This window comes from Dermacentor silvarum, chromosome 1, assembly GCF_013339745.2.
Source record: "Dermacentor silvarum isolate Dsil-2018 chromosome 1, BIME_Dsil_1.4, whole genome shotgun sequence".
NCBI classification, from domain to species: domain Eukaryota; kingdom Metazoa; phylum Arthropoda; class Arachnida; order Ixodida; family Ixodidae; genus Dermacentor; species Dermacentor silvarum.
The window spans coordinates 226,861,408-226,881,137 of record NC_051154.1 but is presented as its reverse complement, the minus strand read 5'-3'; the positions used below and the strand labels follow the sequence as shown (position 1 = coordinate 226,881,137).

Sequence of the window (19,730 nt, the reverse complement as noted above, 5' to 3'; positions counted from 1 at the left end):
TATGAAAAGGCGGCCGGGTTGTAAGGCGAGGTCACATGCCGCCGTCAGTGATCTCGCGGTGCGTTTCCCGACCATTCGCATGGGGACTTGCACTGACGGGCGCGGTGCTGGAAAGTGCGATGGTACCAGCAGATAGGCGAGCGTCGAGGACTGCGCGAGCGGCGACTGGTCGAGGAAGAAGGACGGCGGCTGGGACATGAGGTGGAGCCGCGCTCGTCATGGGAGGACGTCCGAAGGGCGTCGATGGAAACGGCGAGCTGGTCGATCCGGGACTCTAAGCGGGCCATGGTTGAGGACTGTGGCGTTGAAGAGAGGGCGGCGACTGAAGGAGAAGTCGCGTCGTGGATTCGATCAGCGAGCCGGGCGAGGCGGTCGAGGGACAAGTCCTCTGTAGTGGCCAAGACAAGGCGGGTGGACTGTGGTAAGCGCTGCAGGAAGAGCTCCCTCAACAGCGCACTGTTCGAGTCGACGTTGCTTGTGCCCAGGAGCTGTCGCATGCTGTTGAGCAGCTGGGAAGGGCGGCGATCTCCAAGGTCCTCGGAGGTAAGCAGCTGCTGGATGCGCGCGCTCTCAGACGCCGTGGTACGTTCTAAAATGCTCTGCTTCAGTTGCTGGTATGGGGCATCACTCAAAGGTGCAGCGATAACGTCCGCCACTTCCTGAGCCACCTCAGGAGACAGGTTGCAAAGCAAGTGGCGAAACCGCGAAGTCTCCGAGGTGATGTTGTGCAGATCGAAGGTGGCTTCGACCTGGGCGAACCAAACCTGCGGGTTGTGGCGCCAGAACGTGGGCAGGCGGAGCTGTAGAGCTGCGACGTCCCGTGGGCGCGAGGTAGCGTCAGGCGGGAGGTTGCCTGAGGGCGGGAGGTTGCTGGGGTCGGTCATCTCTTAGGCCGGAGTCACCACTGTTGAGAACCGAGGGGTCGCAGCGGAGCGCCAGAACAAGAGGACCAGCTTAGCAGGCTTTCAGAACGGACTAGCGCGTGAAGGGCTTGCGCCGCTGGCACGCGCCGCCCAACTTTATTTTTCTCGTCTGTCGCAGCCGGCCCCAAGGCGCCGGCCGAGAACGCTGACCTTAGCGTTCGCGCTTAGCAGCGTCGGTGGGCGCTACACACCTTCCACACAAACATAGAGTAGTTTGGCGGGCGAGCAGGAGCAATTGGGTCAGACCGACACGATGCAGTTTCTCCTCCAAAAACTGCAGCCTCTAGTTTTCCGAACGGGTGTCCACAACATGGGAAGCAGCACGCAAGGGCGACGAGGAACGGCGGTAAGGTGAAGGGGAGCGACGCCGGGGCGAGCCATGTCTGGGAAGGTGAAGGAGAGCGACCAGAAGAGGTTGTATACGGTCCGGGAACGTAGGAATCCAACCCAGGTGCGGTGCCCTGTCTCGCTCAAAGGTGGCGTAGCCTCACCTTTCATCTTAGGGAGCCTATACGCAAGCACTTGCATGTAGTCTCCCTATTTCATCTGGGTGACGCCCGGGAACATAGGAGTCAAACCTAGATGCCTTGTCTCCCTCGATGATAGCGTAGCTCCGCCTTTCATTTTGCTGACGCCGACGGCAGTAGCGAGAAATGTGGCGGCGAATACCACAGTAGGAACAAACAAGGCGCGACGACCGCCACGGAGAGTAGCACGGCTGCGCAGCAGTATTCGCTGCCAGCGAAGCTAGGGGGTCTCGGTAAGCTTCTTCAGGTGGGCATTGAACGGTCGAGGGATGCCGGGAGGCAATTTTGGCATAACTTGGCGGACGAAATGGTCCAGTAGACTTGTCAGTTTCGGTGTTTGTCATCGACGCCAGTTAGTCCTTGATGATGTCACGCAATCCAGAAGGAGCGGGGCGAGCGGTTGCAAGCGTCGCAGGTCCAGAAAGATGTCCGTGAAGTTCCTTCCTGATGAGAGTACGTATCAGCGCTCGCAACTCAGCATCACCGTTGAGACGAGTGTCGCAAGAGTCGCGTGGCAGGCGAATGGACTGGAGGGTGTCTAGACGTTGGCATGCTGTGATAACGCCAACGCTGTTGGGGCTCTGAATGACGAAAGCATTGACGAGATGTAAGTGGTATCATCATCATCGTCATCATCATCATCATTGTCATCATCGTCATCAGCCTATATTTGCAGGCGCAAGTTGCGATCAGCTAGCGCAAGATAGGGGTAATTGTAGATCGCAGGGAGAGGCCTTCGTCCTGCAGTGAACATAAATATAATAAGTGATATACAGGCTATCTAAGTACGTGCCTCAGGTTTGACATGAGTAGTGAGTTTCCTGGTGCAGCATATTTGACTTGCAGTGGCCAGGAGTATGTCGCTTTTGCATAGATATCGTTCTCAATTGCCAGATACAGAGCAAAAGGCCTTGATTTTTCCTGCTGCTGGTGTAAGCTGCAATTTTTCTCCTAAGTTGTTTGTTCGGGGTTGCCCAACTTTTTGGACATTGTGAACAAGGTTATGCTGAAAAACCGCTGGCTGTTATCTGATGATTTTTTTTAGTGAGGGTAATTTGACTGCGAGGGAAAACCTGGAATAGTCAGGGAGTTGTTAAAAAAAGGAATTTGCTAGACACTCTGAATGTAAATTGAGTTTGTATGGGTGAACTCTCCTGTCAATACCCTTGCACTTCCCCTCATGTGCAAATTCTACTTTTCTCGCTTTTTGCACATCTGGTTCCAGAAATCCAGGTTTACTAATAAATCTGTTAGACAAATTCGCAAAAAACTGAATTCGCGAAATACCTCGGTGACAAACTAGGCGCCAAGAAGCTCTTCAATATTGTTGAATCTCAGTCGCGAAGGTATGACAGTTTTACACGTATAACAAGATATTTATTACAATGGGCCCTCACACACCAGTGGGGGAGACTGTTCCGTGAAGCATTAGCGCTTTGCGACTCGGTGTGACCTCGGGCTCTCCATCAACATCAACATGTTTCCCCAGTAAATGAAGACATATAACTTGCTTTTATTTTATTTTAATTATGCCTAATTCACCTTTGTTCATTTCTTCGTTTGTTTTTCTTGTTACTAATTAATTTTTAATGACGCAATCTGTACATATAATACCGGACAGAAACATCATCCGCTTGGTCCACGTTTCTTGTTTACTTGATTTTTGGGCTTGGGCTTCTCCTCTACAGGAACACATATTGGAACCACAGGCTCGGACCAGCGGTAGCCAAGGCAGGTAATCCTCTCGACGCGGGGCTGCAGCTGAGTCCCGTTGGCGCAGGAGAGCGTGACGCTGTCCCCGAGCTCGTAAAAGCCTTTGCGTCCTACCACTGTCGGACCGTTGGGTCCAGTGTCAAAGTCGGCACATGCTTCGATACCTGCGTATGATGAATTGGGGTAGGATTAACCCAAGGTCGCCATTCTGGCTAAAATAACTTGCGCACTACAGGAGTCATGCGAATATGCGAAAGACAGCAAGAAATACAAATAAAACCAGAAATTTAGGCACCCAAGAACCGCAGAACAATACAGGAAGGACATTTCTTCCAAGTCGTATATTTACAGGGTGTTTCAGCGAACACTTTCAAAAATTCCTAAAGCATTCCTGTGGCAGATAGCACAATTCTAGTTCCTGAGCTGGTCTACTCGAAGAGGCGGACATTACTTGCGCAAGAAATTGAAATGCATAGTCGAATAATGAACAGAAATTCACTAATTAAGGTTTTAACTAATTACCTGATGGCCCGTATTGCAATTTACAAATTGTAGCCTTGGATTTCGCAAGGTGGATCCACTTGGAATTAATTCTCAGGATGACACCAGTTTCGAGATATGAATTCACGAACTTTGCGGAGAAATGCAATTGACGTTCCAGTTAATTTTCTGCTTCAATGCATAAAGCGACCTTTTGTTAAGAAAGTAACTGGAACGCCAATGCATTTCTCCGCAAAGTTCGGGAATTAATATCTCGAAACGGGTGTCATCCTGAGACTTATTTCCAAATGGATCCGCCTTGCGAACTCCGTTGCTACAATTTGTAAATTGGAATATGGGCCATCAGGTAATTAGTTAAAACTTAAGTAGTGAATTTTTGTTGATTAGTTGAGTATGCATTTCAATTTTTTGTGCAAGCAATGTCCGCCTCGTCGAGTAAACCAACTCATTAACTAGAATTGTGCTATCTGCCACAGGCAACCTATAAGAATTTTTGAAAATGTTCGCTGAAACACCCTATATATATATATATATATATATATATATATATATATATATATATATATATATATATATATATATATATATATATATATATATATAAGATGGCAGGGTCCCTGTGGCGAGGCACACGAGAGCACATGACAGACTGCGGCGCTTGCTGGGATGGGGTAGGTGGTACTTTCTGGGAAGCGTCTTCAGGCATGGTTGAGCGCAGGGTACGGGATCGAAGCTCCAGGATTCACGCTGTAGGCCGAAGCACTCTCTACCACTTGTAAAGGCGTTTATAAGACACCAGCTTTTTGGGGCCGACCGTTATTTCAGGGTCCGAGCTCTCAGCACGAGCGGCGTTTTCCGAGGAAAGCGCAGGAGGGCAGTAGGGATCGACCCACTAGAAAGGGCTGGAGAGCATGACCAACTATGGCGTTCGTATCCTTCGTTAATATATATATATATATATATATATATATATATATACCACGTGTCCTACGTAACTTATGCCAACATTTCAAAATATGCGAGTGTCACGTAGCTCGATAGAACCAAGGTAATATTGTTTGCTGTCGCTTGGGGCAAGTCAGACTAATTTCTGTCTGTCGCATAATTACATAATTAGTTGTTCTTAATTAACCAACGTCGACAATATTATACTCCGACCAATGGTGTCAATGAGGGAAGGCGTTCCCTCAGGCTCATGTGTACGGGCAGCGAGTAATTGGAGTATATGGAAGCTCAGTATATGGTAGGGGGGGGGGGGGGGGGATTGTAGCACCAAATTTTTAAAGATTGCTTGTGGCAGATAGCGCAATTCTAACCCTTGATCAAAATTATCCGATGAGGCGGCCATTACTTCTACGCGAAATCGAAATGCTGAATTGAATAATTAACATAATTACGCTATGTAACTTATTAATCAATTACTTTACGGCACTTATTTCAACCTACGAATTGTAGCTGGTGAGTATACAAAGCATATCGACTGAAAACGAATTCTGAGGATGGCATCAGTTTCGAGATATGCGGCATCAAACTGGCGGTAAAAAGTGCACTGTTGTTCCGCATACTTTTGAAAGAAAACGCTGTTTTATGCATTGAAGCACGAAAGTAAATGGAACACCAATGCACTTCCTCGGATAATTTTAAAATTAATTACTCAAAACTGGCGTCAACCCGAGAATTCGTTCCAAGTGATGATATGCCTTGCGAACTCACCGGCTACAATTCGTGAATTGAAATATGCGTCGTGAAGTGAACAACTAAAAAGATTATTAGTGTAACTATGTGAATTAATAAATTAAGCATTTTCATTTCTCGTAGAAGCAGTGCCACCTCATCGAGTAATTGAGTTCAAGGTTTAGAATTGCGCTGTCTGCCAGGGGCAATTGTCAAACATTTCCTGCAGCTGAAAAAATAAACGAAAAAAAAAAAAAGCGTCCTGTCTATTCGTGTCGTCCTTCTTGCTTTCATGCTTGTGTGTGCCTGCCCAGTATAGCTTCGGGAAGGCGTGATAATGTCTTGCGGGTATTATTTACAGCCCAGATAAATGACACGATTTTGTAGCGCTAGAAGTGCAGGAAAAAGCAAAGACTAACAAGTGACGGAAAGAGCAGAAAGCAAGACTCGTAGGGCGTGTCTACTGGTTGCGCCGCCAGGGACAGCGCACGTCCTTTCTTTACGCGGACACCCGCGTCGAAGAAGCACGCGCTCTCAGCATTGTGAAAGGTTCAAGACTTCGTTTTACTTGGGAATGATAAATTAGCTGATTTATGTGACTCGCGTAACTGTGCTGTTGCCTGTCGATCTGGGCCAAGAGCTTTAGATTTACACTCTGCACAAAAATTGGTTAAATTGACTCACATTTCAGTTGCGGTGGAATGGCCCAGGAGCCATTGTGGAGGCAGGCTATCGCACTGCTGTTTCCAACCAGGGTGTACCCATCGCCATCGCAAGAAGCCCCAAACTTGCTGTTCGATGGAACAACCGCGGAATAGAACGCAATGACCAGACCACGAGGCGCGAACTTGAAGAACTGTTCCACCTGGCACCCATTTGGCGCTGTACAGCGAAAAAAAAAAAAAAAAAAGGTAAATGAAACCTACGTAAAGCAGTTCTGCTACATACCTACGCTACGTATAATTCCTGCGTTACGTGGTTTAGGTTCAGCTGAGAAATGAGTGACACAAACCGCTAGCTTCAACGTGTGCACTGCCGAATTGATAATGTATCGGAAAATGCGGCAGCGAAACTGGTCTAGGTGGCATTGCGACTTGAATGCTAACCGAACCAGCCACGTAGCCTTCGTTAAGGAAACTATAAAGAGAACGTTTTAAACAAGAGCCACTGGGTTCTCTTATAGATCGGCTGTGCATGGTGAGTGCTCTCTTATAACACGTGGGCTGTGTCCGTAACATCACGCATTTTTCCATGACGCGTGCGAGAAGACGTGTTTCAGCCTTCGCGCGCTCCACGTGCGTGGGATTAACCGCCGCACCACTGAGTTGCCTCATTTCAATTCGCACTGATTGGCTATGAGGTGTTTGCGTTGCCATGCAATATGGCAAGCAACCCAAACGAGGACTAACGGACCAGGCGCTTAAGGCGTTAGCTCTACGACATATTGCGAATTCTATCAAGGGTGTTTAGAGGAACGCCAGAAAGCAAACTATATAAAAGGACAAAGCAATTCGCCCATTTTTTTTCATAGCTTGTCACATGGCATAATGTGAGAATGAAGTTATCAAAATAGCAAAACTATATATGCGGTTAGACTAACATTACAACGAGTATAAACAACAGCACCAGAATGAATACTTCCATAGAAGAACACAACAGCAGCATACATAAATACAATGAAACAGCCAGCATATGATACAGCTATTACTATTAGAAAGGAGCACTCACACTTCAGTACTCTGCATCACATAAATTATATTCAAGTAACGACAAGAACCTGTCTGATGACAGCTTATTGGATATACGAGAAGGTGAGTCATTGCCATATTACATGCTCACAAATTATTACATGCTGACAAAAAAAAAAAAGAATCAGCGAAGAAACGGTATTTTTTTTGGTACGTGCGAGTGCTTGCAGCGTGTTGACATGTGAACTTAGCAACATCTCATGTGTTGATCATAGCGCGTGTCGTGCAACTGCAAGGGCTGTACGCGGAGTGTGTACCATACGCAACGGAAAGCTAACCCTCACTTAAGTATATTTCATCGTCAACTTTATTTTCCCCCATTTCTTTCCCGGTCTCTACCCATCCCCTCACCCCTGTTTTGAAGTAGAAGGCCAGAGATAGGCACCTAAAACGGACGTCTCCGTATTTCTTATCATTAAAACTTTCTCTCTGGTAGCACGTTATTCCAGCTTAAGTGATATCTTCGGAATTTGTGATGTTTAACTTCTAATGAAACAATTGATAGAGTAATTCGAGCAACTCATAGAGTGATTTCAGATATTCCCATGGCTGGAGTTCTTTTTTTTTTCCTGCTCGAGGTTCGCCACTCGGAAACCTGTGACACTATTTTTGCAAGACTTTGTCAGTTGTGCATACAGCTAACCGATTCAAACAGCATCTGCAAGGCAAGACACTAGACTATGCCGTCGAATATTGATCACCGCTGCCAACAAATTATGGGGATGCGCGACTCTCACGCGTCCCCTGAGGTTGTTTTTTCTGCATGGCTCCCGTCTCCTATAATCCAGCTTCGCCGCGTAGCTTTACAGCGGCGGAGGTCGGTGTGGTTGCGGCGCATTGCGAGAGATGGCGCGAGTGTCGTGCTGCTAACGCCACCTAACGGCGGGGTTACTTGGGCGCAAATGGAAGAAGGCGCTTCCTCTTCGGGTGGGGTCAGCGTGTAGTACGCACGGACGCTTCGAGCGTGCGCCGGCCCGCTTCGCGAGACCGTCTCGCGAGGCAAGGAGCAGGACACCGGAATGGACGAACTCGGATCGTTCGAACCCGCCACCGTTCGCGTGACCGTACACGTGAACGACTAGGCGATGGTGTCTAGCATGGGGCGAACATATTCGCTCGCTATCCGGTCGCGGTGTGTCGGACTTCCTCGATTTGTCGCGCGCCCATGTGAGTGTTATCTGGGTAGTAATTCGGCTAGCAGGCATTATTGTATGAAAGGAGCAATAAACGCCCTTTTGATTGTTTGCACTACTGCGTTGTTCCTTTGTCCCAAGAGCACGTGTGAGATCTCACAAAACTCAACCGGGCACTTGCTTCACCGTTGACGGTGCTTTGTCAGAACAACGTCTCCGCTTTTCCTCTCATTAAACCTTCTCTCTCTCTTTCTATGCCGCCCATAGAAGCCCCGTGTACTTAGAATTAGGTGCACGTTAAAGAACCCCGGTGGTCCGAATTTCCGGAGTCCCCCACTACGGCGTGCCTCATAATCAGATCGTGGTTTTGGCACGTAAAACCCCATAATTCAATTCACCGTCCATAGAAGGGACGAATAGTCGGGAAAGCGCGTGGCGCCATGGACAATGCGCGTAGGCTTTGTGTTATGTACAAGGCCCAGCGTCTATACTTGTAAATTCTGCTGACGCATTGGAAAGCAAAGGCACTCCCAGGCCCAGCGGCGCCAGTGTATGCTAATTGAAGGCGGCGAGCACATGAGCATCGGAAAGTGCAGTAGTTTTAACCAGAACCTTATAAAACATCTCTTACACTGAGATGTCATGGAGGAAGCAGGATCTTCAGACAACCATGCTATTAGGCGAGCTCGAGATCGGGAGTGAGAAACCGAAGCCCGAACCACAGCTAACTCTTAAACATTCGCGTTGCACACTCCTAACCATCGTGTGATTTTGTTCGAACTGCATAGCATGCAGCCGCTGTTGTCGAGGAGCCACCGCAAGCTAAGAAAGAGGAAGTGGACCAATCAGAGGCGCCGGCACCATTCTCCTTTGCAACGCCGGCGTGGCTTATGCACCGCTCGGACCACTCGGAAAGGCCGGTGCGAACTTCCTACCCCGGTTACCTACCTTCGTTCCGAAGGCTCAGCCCCACCGAAACCATCTCCACCTCTGCAGCGCTGCTCGACCTTCGTCAGACAGTTACACAATGGCATCTTCGGATGGTCGCTCAGACGGCTCATATCCTCCGAATCCGAGCGCCCCGATTCCAGTGGTAGTCTGAATCCAAGGAGATATCTCGCACCAGCCGAATAGTTGGCTTGTTTTTTGGAGCAGTGAGAACGAAGGAAGCAAAGCTGAGGGGAAGGTTCCGTAACGCGACCAACGCCGCACGCGCGGGCTGCGTTGTGATGTGAAACATTGCGGGAATGGCGGCGTATACGCAGAAATTACAGGGCGGTATAGAATAGTGGTCTAGCGGAAGGAAAATGAAAACATAATACCAGAAAGAGAAAGAAAAAAAAAAGCACGAAATAATGCAATCCGTCATATTTTACAGGATGAAAAGTATACCTGAGAATTTATTATTTTCAATGAGGTGGCGTTGACGGCATTATTGAGATGTCCGCGGCGACGTTGAGACGACGCAAAGCAGGTTTGGGGCGTTTGGGGCATCGACGCTCTTTTTGAAATTCAGCGTTAGGGGCGTGCGAAATCACAAACCCAAAGATACCGTTAGGGTTCGGCGCATGCGCTGTGGCGAGACGCTAATCGTTAGGGGGCCCCTACTCTAAAACAGACTAATCTTTGTCGTGAAAGGAGTGAAATTCTCCCGTCATACGGCATTCTAAACGAAGTCGCCGACTTTTGGCACCTCCTCAGGCACACCGAATAGCATGTCAAACTTATCTTTATAGATATGGCCGTCGTAGCCATCCGAGCAAGTGTCATCGCTGGCCTTGTGATGCGAAAAACGAACGGAGGGCGCAGCTAACAGGCTCAAACGCTTGAACTGTGTTCATGTCCGTGGTCACAAACGCGGGAAGCACACACCAAGGAATAGAGGACAAACGAAGAAAGTCGCGATGCAACCAATCGAAAGGCCAAGGTAGGTATATAGCACGAATTAGCACGAACGTCCGAACGCCGCCATCGTCGCTAACGGGCCAACGCGCGCTAGCGGAAACATCGAGAACCACGGGAACGGCCAGGATAACGCGACCGGGAACCAGCCAGATTTCTCGGCTGCTCCGACGGTGAGAGTGGGAGCGCCTCTGGTCTGGAGTCGGGTGATCGGAAACCACCGTAGAGTGTAGCCGGAGCGCCCCTTTTCGACCATCGGAACAAGATCGAAGTTGCCATAAGTTGCCATCCGAAGTTGCCATAAGGAAACCTGGCCCAATATAGGCTGTAAAGCCAAACAGAGGAACCTCCTGTAAACAATGAGAGCGTTTGATTTGGTTTCTCGAAAAAAAAAAACAGAAAAGAAAAAGCCGGCAGATCCCACGCCCTGTGGGAATCGATGTTATGCGAAGCAGGGTGCGAAGAGCCTACCAAGTTAACGAAACGACCATGACACGCATGTACTCAGGAATCCCTTTAGCTACACCTAAGAGACCGTAAGGCGAAAGACTTAGTCATGCTCATTAGTCTTTAACCTTTGCCTTCACTTAGTACCACATCCGAGATCATTACATTGGTGTTTGAGTGTCAATCCTTTTTCGCTGAGTCACGGTCATGACTATGACCTCTACCGCCATCCTTTAGTGTTTCCTTTCCTTAGTGCCCACGTCCGAACCGATTCCAATGGTTTTTGAGTGTTAATCTTCTTTCGCTGAGGCATTGTCATTTTTGCTGAGTAATTAATGCTCATGACTGATTTCTACCATCATAATTTAGTGTTTCCTTCACTTAGTGCCCACGTCCGAACCCATTCCAGTGGTTTTTGAGTGTAAATTTTTTTCGTTGAGTCATTGTCATGATCTACATGACACGCATGTCATGACATTTATGTCATGACCTATCACTTGTGTTCGTCATACACTCTTGTCATACTATGCCAATATTACTACCTACCAAGTTAACCAAATGACCATGAGAGCACCAAGAAGGAGGCGACTTTTATGACTTACATGACACACATGATATGATATTCATGTCATGACATATCATTTATGTTCGTCATATACTCTTTTCATAGTATGCCAATTTTGGTAAATACCAAGTTAACGAAACGACCATGAGAGCACAAAGACGTAGGCGGCTAAATAGCTAGATAGATAGATACTGTCAAAGTAGCAAATGTTCGCCAAGAAATGCTTCGCATTAAAAAAAAAAAAAAAATTCTCAGCCCTTCCACAGGGGTGGAGATGGAAGACCAGCGAAGCTGTACTATGGTGGGAATTATGTATTTCGAATTATGACTATTAAAATGCGATGGTGTAATTGGTTGATTGAACTATTAAAGAATGAGAAATATATATGATCCGGTGGTTTTCATTTATTTGGTGACCACAGGGACCATGGCCTTATGGTCACTACGGTACACCACCATAGGGTGTACGGCAAATGTTGGCACGTTCTTCATAAACACGTCACCAACGTCGCGCGCGTTCGGACCGAACGCGGGCAAAACGCCGCATCCTGCCGTAGGCGGGCCTCGCGCTTGCGCTTGGCTTCTTTGGCCCGATCGTCGTCCGTGGCGTTGGCCAGCCGGCGCTGATGACATTGTTGGCTCTGCTGTCGTTCGCGGCGCATTTGGCCAACGACCTCTTGATCGGTTAGGGCTTCCGAACCACTGGACGTACGTTCTATTTCGAACGATCTTTCGCGGCGTTTGCGCGCCCATTCGCGCTTCTGGGCACGCAGTCGCTCGTTGCGTTGATTCCTCCGAACGAACGGCACCCGGCCGGTCCATGGCGAGTCGTAAGGACAACTTGTAGAATAATGAGAGCGCTAGCGCGATGTCTACGTGAGGGAACGGCTAAAAGCCGTTGTCGACACTGTTAAGGCCCAACCACAAGGAACGGTTTCCCGACGGATTTTCGGCGTCGGCGCCGGCCGGCGGCACGCGACGGCGGCCGGCGGCGTGGAGAACAATGCGCCGCCGGTCGGCCCCGCAAGACCGAGCAGGCTAAAGCCCCTTGATGTAAGAAAGTAGCGACACTCTCCCCCCGCGCGCGCTTTCCTCCTCAATTCTCCTCGGATTTCTCCCCCTCACCGGGCCGGCGCGGCGCTGAACCCTCCAGTAGCTCGCTGCAGCCGCATTAGAATCAATGCGCGCGCTTGTTTATTCGGCCCTTTGAAGCGTTGTATGGGAATTTATCCCTTGCGAAACTGTCATGACGAAAGTACGTTTCCGATAGAACGTCGTGCCATTTTTTTAGGACGCTTCGATAAATACAAGCGGAAGCGCTCCGAAAAAATGAGTACCAAGCAGAGTAAAAATGAGCACGCAATAAGAGTAAAATAGTTCCTTGGCTTCACAAGTATCAGTTGCAAGGATCACACGCACACACACACGCGCACACACACATACATGCACACACATACACGCACACACACACGCACACAACTACAAAATATGAGTTACAGTCATTAACTCACAAATTACATACATTTGAAAACTAAAGCACGCGCGAAAACACAAAAAGCTTTGTCACGGCTCGAAGAGTCAACGAAAATTTCAGCCGACTCACTTAAAAAAAAAGTATATGCACAGTTATCGGTGCTCTGTATTAAACTGAACGAAGAGTCCGGCTATGCGAAGAGCATTAAAATCTCCATGCAACTTCATCCACAAATATGAGGAAAGCTGCAACATTCCCCTCGCAACGAACGGCGTGCTTAGAAGGGGCGAAATCCCTTCTCCCGATGTTATGGAGCCTCTGCTTCCGACGCACGACATTCCGTTCACCTCGGGGGATATAAAATAAGGCTTACCCTTTCTCTTTCCTGCTGCTGCATTGAAACGCGCAGCAGCAAGGCATTTTCACGGAGAACGAATCTCAGATTCCTACGAAAGGATGGAAAAACTTGGGAAACACACGTTCGGAGCGGCAGGGCGACCACCACTTGGACTGCTCATGGCGAGCGGGAGAAACTAAAGGCGCGCGAAAGCAAGTTTCGCGCCGTTTTCGTGACGTCAGGCCCTGACGTCACGCGACCAACGCCGCACGCGCGGGCTGCGTTGTGATGTGAAACATTGCGGGAATGGCGGCGTATACGCAGAAATTACAGGGCGGTATAGAATAGTGGTCTAGCGGAAGGAAAATGAAAACATAATACCAGAAAGAGAAAGAAAAAAAAAAGCACGAAATAATGCAATCCGTCATATTTTACAGGATGAAAAGTATACCTGAGAATTTATTATTTTCAATGAGGTGGCGTTGACGGCGTTATTGAGATGTCCGCGGCGACGTTGAGACGACGCAAAGCAGGTTTGGGGCGTTTGGGGCATCGACGCTCTTTTTGAAATTCAGCGTTAGGGGCGTGCGAAATCACAAACCCAAAGATACCGTTAGGGTTCGGCGCATGCGCTGTGGTTAGGGGGCCCCTACTCTAAAACAGACTAATCTTTGTCGTGAAAGGAGTGAAATTCTCCCGTCATACGGCATTCTAAACGAAGTCGCCGACTTTTGGCACCTCCTCAGGCACACCGAATAGCATGTCAAACTTATCTTCATAGATATGGCCGTCGTAGCCATCCGAGCAAGTGTCATCGCTGGCGTTGTGATGCGAAAAACGAACGGAGGGCGCAGCTAACAGGCTCAAACGCTTGAACTGTGTTCATGTCCGTGGTCACAAACGCGGGAAGCACACACCAAGGAATAGAGGACAAACGAAGAAAGTCGCGATGCAACCAATCGAAAGGCCAAGGTAGGTATATAGCACGAATTAGCACGAACGTCCGAACGCCGCCATCGTCGCTAACGGGCCAACGCGCGCTAGCGGAAACATCGAGAACCACGGGAACGGCCAGGATAACGCGACCGGGAACCAGCCAGATTTCTCGGCTGCTCCGACGGTGAGAGTGGGAGCGCCTCTGGTCTGGAGTCGGGTGATCGGAAACCACCGTAGAGTGTAACCGGAGCGCCCCTTTTCGACCATCGGAACAAGATCGAAGTTGCCATAAGTTGCCATCCGAAGTTGCCATAAGGAAACCTGGCCCAATATAGGCTGTAAAGCCAAACAGAGGAACCTCCTGTAAACAATGAGAGCGTTTGATTTGGTTTCTCGAAAAAAAAAAAAAAAACAGAAAAGAAAAAGCCGGCAGATCCCACGCCTCCTACGCATCCTACGCATCCTACCTGACGGGGTAGTCTCGAGCGCCGCAGCCATTCAGCGTGGCGGATGCACTGCCTCCGCGAAAGAGGGGGAGAAAAAGAGGAGGTTGACCGCGCCGGCGAGGGCGTTGCGGCGTAGATCAAAGCGTGTCGCTACTTTCTAACATCAAGGGGTTTTAGAGCAGACTAAAGCCCCTTGATCTTGGGACTTTAGAGCAGGCCAGACTGCAGCGCTGACGGCGGAAGTGGCGGTAGACGCAGGAGACAAACAAAATATAGCCTCCGAGATCGTGCACCGTGCCATGTGAGTGAGCTCGGAGGCCATTTACAAAGCGAGCATCCGGCGTTGTCGTCCGCGAGTGCCTGTGCCTCGTCTGCGTCCCAAACAGCCGATCGCTCGCGCGTGCTTCGGCCATTGCAAGTGGTGCAGCTTTGTACGGTATCATAGATAATGATGTATACTCTTTCCAGACAGGGACATGCAAGGAACGCCGAAGTGCACACTTAAGGCCCGTCCACGTTACCGGCACGCCAACTCGCCGTACGCCGTTCGCGGGTCGCCGTTTGACGGTGGTTTCGCTCGCGAGCGGCGAGATTTCCTTGCCGTAGACAGGATGGTACCGGGACCCATTTGTGCTGCAGCTGTACAGCGAAGTGGACAATCAGTGACCGAGGGGTGGTCACCCTGGCACCGACGGCAACCTCACCGCCGCTGATCGTTCGGCGGCGCCGATATCGTCGCTAGGCCTTCTCCGGCTCACTCGAAAGCTTAAGCTGACGGCGCTTCGGAATGAATCACCGACGCTCACCAGCCGCGATATTTTCTCACCGTTGTTGTCGCTCTTCGCAATAATTATACACAAAGAAGAAAATGCGCTGATATTAGCGGCGCCGTCGGCTGTGATGCGGGCACAACCGAGCCGGTCGTCTGCCGCCGGTAGCCGTGCACTGTAGCTGAGCTCGACAAGTATCGGAGCTCTCGTTCGTGTTTAACGTTCGACAGCGGATATAGTTTTTCATACAATGTAGAATTTACGCGTCACGTTATCTAGCGGAAAGTATTTTTGCTAGGAACAGAAGCTGCTGGTGATGCTATTCATGCTATGCGACTGGTGCTACGTTTTTCAGCACAGACAACCAGCGTATATGTTTGCACTTGAGCTACGGACAATTTTTATGAAGTTTTAAAAGTACAAGAAGTCCTTGCTTAGTAAAAACAATTGTTCTGTTAGCGCAACATTTTGCAAAACTGACCGGCTAAATTCGGGGCCAAGGATCTGGCCACATTGCGCCACGCTTGAAATACGTCGACCCCGAGAGTCTCTTGTGGTTGAGAGCCGTCAAAGAGCGACCACGCCGCGTGCCGCCGGCCGGCGCCGACGCCGAAAATCCGTCGGAAATACGTTCCTTGTGGTTGGGCCTTTAGGGGAGAGGCGGGCGAGAGCCGAGAGAGAGTCGGCGGCAGAGGCTGGCAGGGCTGCGCGCATGCGTCGCAGTGGCAGAGCGGGCACACACACGCACAGTCTAGGGTGCCTCGATGCCGCCCTCGCCCACCGCTCCCCTACCACTGGGAAGTCGCGTTTGCTCTCCGCCGGGCGTTCGCTCCCCGTGAAAACGCGCGTCCCTCGCCCTCGCGCACTTTCACTCGCACGTACAACATACGGCCAATAAGTTTTTTTTTTTTTTCTGTTGCCGGACGCGATCATCGAAGAGTGAGTCCTTAACAGCTTCGCTGCAAAAACATTGCGGGTCGCCGCTCATGTCGGCAGTTACGTAAATTTGACGTCAGGAGATTGGAATAAAATCAGAATGGAATAGCCTTACGTTACAGTGCCCCAGCTCTGCTCATTTGTGTGAATTTCTTTGGCTTTAGCAGTGAAGCGCTATTTCCTGCTTGGTTGCGATGGAGACGGAGACTCACGCGCGTCCGCCGGACTCGGCAGTATACACGCGGCGGCTGCCTCCAGGAAGCGCAATAGCACCGAGAGCGAACAGTACACCTTCCAGAAGCACTTGGATTTAAAGTGGACGGAAGCATCAACTGGTCAGCAGTCGAAGTAAGCAAGAGACGTTTAGAGTAATGGTCGAAAAAAATTAGGGAAGATATTGATACGACCGGATCTGTTACAGGCATAGGTAGCGGTACCAGGTAGATAGAGTAGTTTTAAGGAAGAGAAAAAGGATTAAAGAGATGTATACGAAAATACTAGAATGAAAAGGATGTATAGCGTATACCTTCTAATAGAAATAATCAGGCAACATGAGAATGAAGTCAGAACATTCAACCGAATACGCAGCGCCATCGCCGGACATTGCCAAGATGCCGACCACAATATTGCTTTCGAAGAAACCCAAATCCTTCAAATAGAGACAAACTCGCGGAAAGTAATGTTAGTAATGTGTGCAGAAACACTACCGTGCGTTTCAATGCGCTGGTCCCCACACCACAGATACGTGACAAACCACTGAGCCGAAGTCATCATCATCATCATAATTATCATCATCAGCCTATATTTATTTCCACTGCGGGACAAAGGCCTCTCCCTGCGATCTGCAATTACCCCTGTCTAGCGCAAGCTGATTCCAACTTGCGCCTGCAAATTTCCTAACGTCATCAAGCCACCTAGTTTTCTGCCATCGTCGACTGCGCTTCCCTTCTCTTGGTGTCCATTCTGTAACTCTAATGTTCCACCGGTTGTCCGTCCTACACATTACATGGCCTGCCCAGCTCCATTTTTTTCTCTTATTGTCAACTAAAATATCGACTATCCCCGTTTGCTCTCTGATCCGCACCGCTCTCTTCCTCCCTCTAACGTTAGGCCTAACATTTTTCGTTCTATCGCTCTTTGTGCGGTCCTTAAGTTGTTCTCGAGATTCTTTTTTAACCTCCAAGTTTCTGCCCCATATGTTAGCACCGGTAGAATGCAATGATTGTACGCTTTTCTTTTCAACGACAGTGGTAATCTCCCAGTCAGGATTTGGTAATGCCTGCCGTACGCACTCCAGCCAAATTTTATTCTTGTATAAATTTCCTTCTCATGATCAGGGCCCCCTGCGAGTAATTGACCTAGACAAACGTACTCCTTTACAGACTCTAGAGGCTGACTGGCGATCATGAATTATTGTTCCCTTGCCAGGCTATTCAACATTATCTTTGTCTTCTGCATATTAATCTTCAACCCCACTCTTACACTTTCTTGGTTAAGGTCCTCAATAATTTGCTGTAATTCGTCCCCATTGTTGCTCAATAGGACAACGTCATCTGCAAACCGAAGGTTGCCGAGATATTCGCCGTTGATTCTCACTCCTAGGGCTTCCCAGTCTAAGAGCTTGAAGATTTCTTCTAAGCATGCAGTGAATAGCATTGGAGAGATTGTGTCTCCTTGTCTGACCCCTTTCTTGATAGGTAAATTTCTACTTTTCTTGTGAAGAACCAAGGTTGCTGTGCAATCCTTGTAGATATTTGTCAATCCTTGTAGATATTTGCCAATGCCTCCCAAAGGTGCCGAAGTACATGTACAAATTGCATAAGGCCTGGAGATGCATCACCGAATGACTGCTCTTTGATTCAATAGGTAATGTCACTATTGAAAAAATGGGAACAGCCCATTCCTCTCACCGAGAAGCGGCCGCACCTATCAAGCAAGGATGATATCATCGCCGACGTCGTTCAAGAACCTCCAAAGCCTCTGCACCACGCGACCCACGTCAAACATCACTGCCCCCTCTGCCGCCCAGGTCAAATGCCGTCGACTCAAAGGACAAACAAAGTACGGACAGCACGGTATCTGACGCTTGGCATTAACTCCCGAGGCTACATGCACCTACTGAGTGACATCGCACTTCGACAGCAAGAGCCACTTCGTCTGTTCCTGATAACTTGATGGCCAGATCAAGATCAACAAATCGTTGTTATGCTTAGCTCACTGGTGAATGCTATTCGCGTGCTCCTGGACAAACTGCAGACACTAACTGCTCGATGCGGGTTTTAAGTACTGGATGCTATTATTGTAAATCTTGCACGCCTTCTGAAGTCCAGCGCTTTAGAACCTCTTTACAGCTGAACCATGGCTCCTCGACAACAAAAGCGACCGTTTCAGTTTGGCGTCAGAAGCGCCTACATATTACAATGGAATACGAGATCCCTGTGGTCATGTATTTCAGATTTACGACAGTTCGTGTTTCAAAAATGTTTTCCTATACTGTCATCTACGAACCGAAGCTGTCAACCACCAAAAGACTACCAGGGTATGAACCTTGTGCTTCAACGAGGTGTGCACGGAGTAGCACGGTTCTGGTTTAAGTTCGCAAGGACCTTACTCATTTCACACAGCCCATACCGCTACAAGACGATAACCAATATGTGTGTCTTACTGCGAAAAGGACGAGGCTGTCTTTTACACTTATTGGCGTCTACACTTCCCCAAGTCATTTCGATTGTAAAATACTTCGATATTATTATCCACCAGGTCAACACAATAACAGGTGACTTCAACGCTCTGCGCCAGATATGGGGAAGCTCGAAGATAAATGCAAGGGGTAGGTCACTCATATCCTTCACTTCGGACCAGGACCTGTGTCTTCTTAATGATGGCAGCGCGACATTTCTGCGAGGAACGACGTACAGCAGCTGCCTAGATTTGACACTGGTGTTATGTTGCATCACGCCAGGGCATAAATAAACTATATTCCGCTCGCATAAATTCGAAGGTAATGCTGAAAACGTTTTCTAAAAATTGGCATTCTCCCTAATTCGAACCGTTACGAACCATATGAACCGGTTCAAACCAGTTCGAACAGTTATATTTTTGCTCCAGAGCTGAACCTGAACCGTACCTAAGAATACGCAGAAGACTGAACCGAAACCCGAACCGAACCCGAACACCTTTCAGTTCGACATACTGGTAGAGACCAACTGCCGGAGTGCAGTCGTCGCTTGAGAACTTCAAGCCAGCCGTGCTGGTGTAGTATCTTTGGCGTTTGCTCTGCTAAGCAGGAGGCCGCGGGATCAAATCCCAGCCGCGGCGGCCGCATTTCGTTGGGCGTGAAATGCAAAAACGCCCGTTCCCCATGCATTGGGTGCACGTTAGATAACCCCAGGTGGTCAACATAATCTGGAGTCCCTCACTATGGCGTGCCTCATATCGTGGTTTTGGCACGTAAAACCTCAGAATTTAATTAACATTACGTGTAAAGACGATGAAACCGTGTCTTGGCCAGCTCATAATGCTGCAAAAGGCGCAGGAAAGGTTGTATCGACACCAACAGTGTATGAGAACTCTGGCGAAAGTATTTCATTAAAGGAGTACCGGTACAAAAATCTTGCGTCGCAGTTTTTTCCCTAAAGAACTGTTGATCCAGTCATTGCGGCATGAAGCCTCAGTTCCTCGAGAGCACAATGAATAAT

General features: G+C 48.9%; 1 protein-coding gene across 1 annotated transcript in view; it reads right to left on the bottom strand.

The window, feature by feature from the left end:
* Positions 1–2,953: 2,953 nt before the first annotated feature.
* LOC119437491 (sushi, von Willebrand factor type A, EGF and pentraxin domain-containing protein 1) overlaps positions 2,954–19,730 on the bottom strand; it is a 256,678-nt gene continuing 239,901 nt past the window's right edge. Inside the window, exons 24-25 of the mRNA XM_037704501.2 lie at positions 6,023–6,220; positions 2,954–3,327 (exon numbers count right to left, since the gene is read on the bottom strand). Coding sequence (XP_037560429.1) covers positions 3,077–3,327; positions 6,023–6,220 — 449 coding nt within the window. The 3' untranslated portion in view covers positions 2,954–3,076. The remainder of the gene's footprint in view (positions 3,328–6,022; positions 6,221–19,730) is intronic.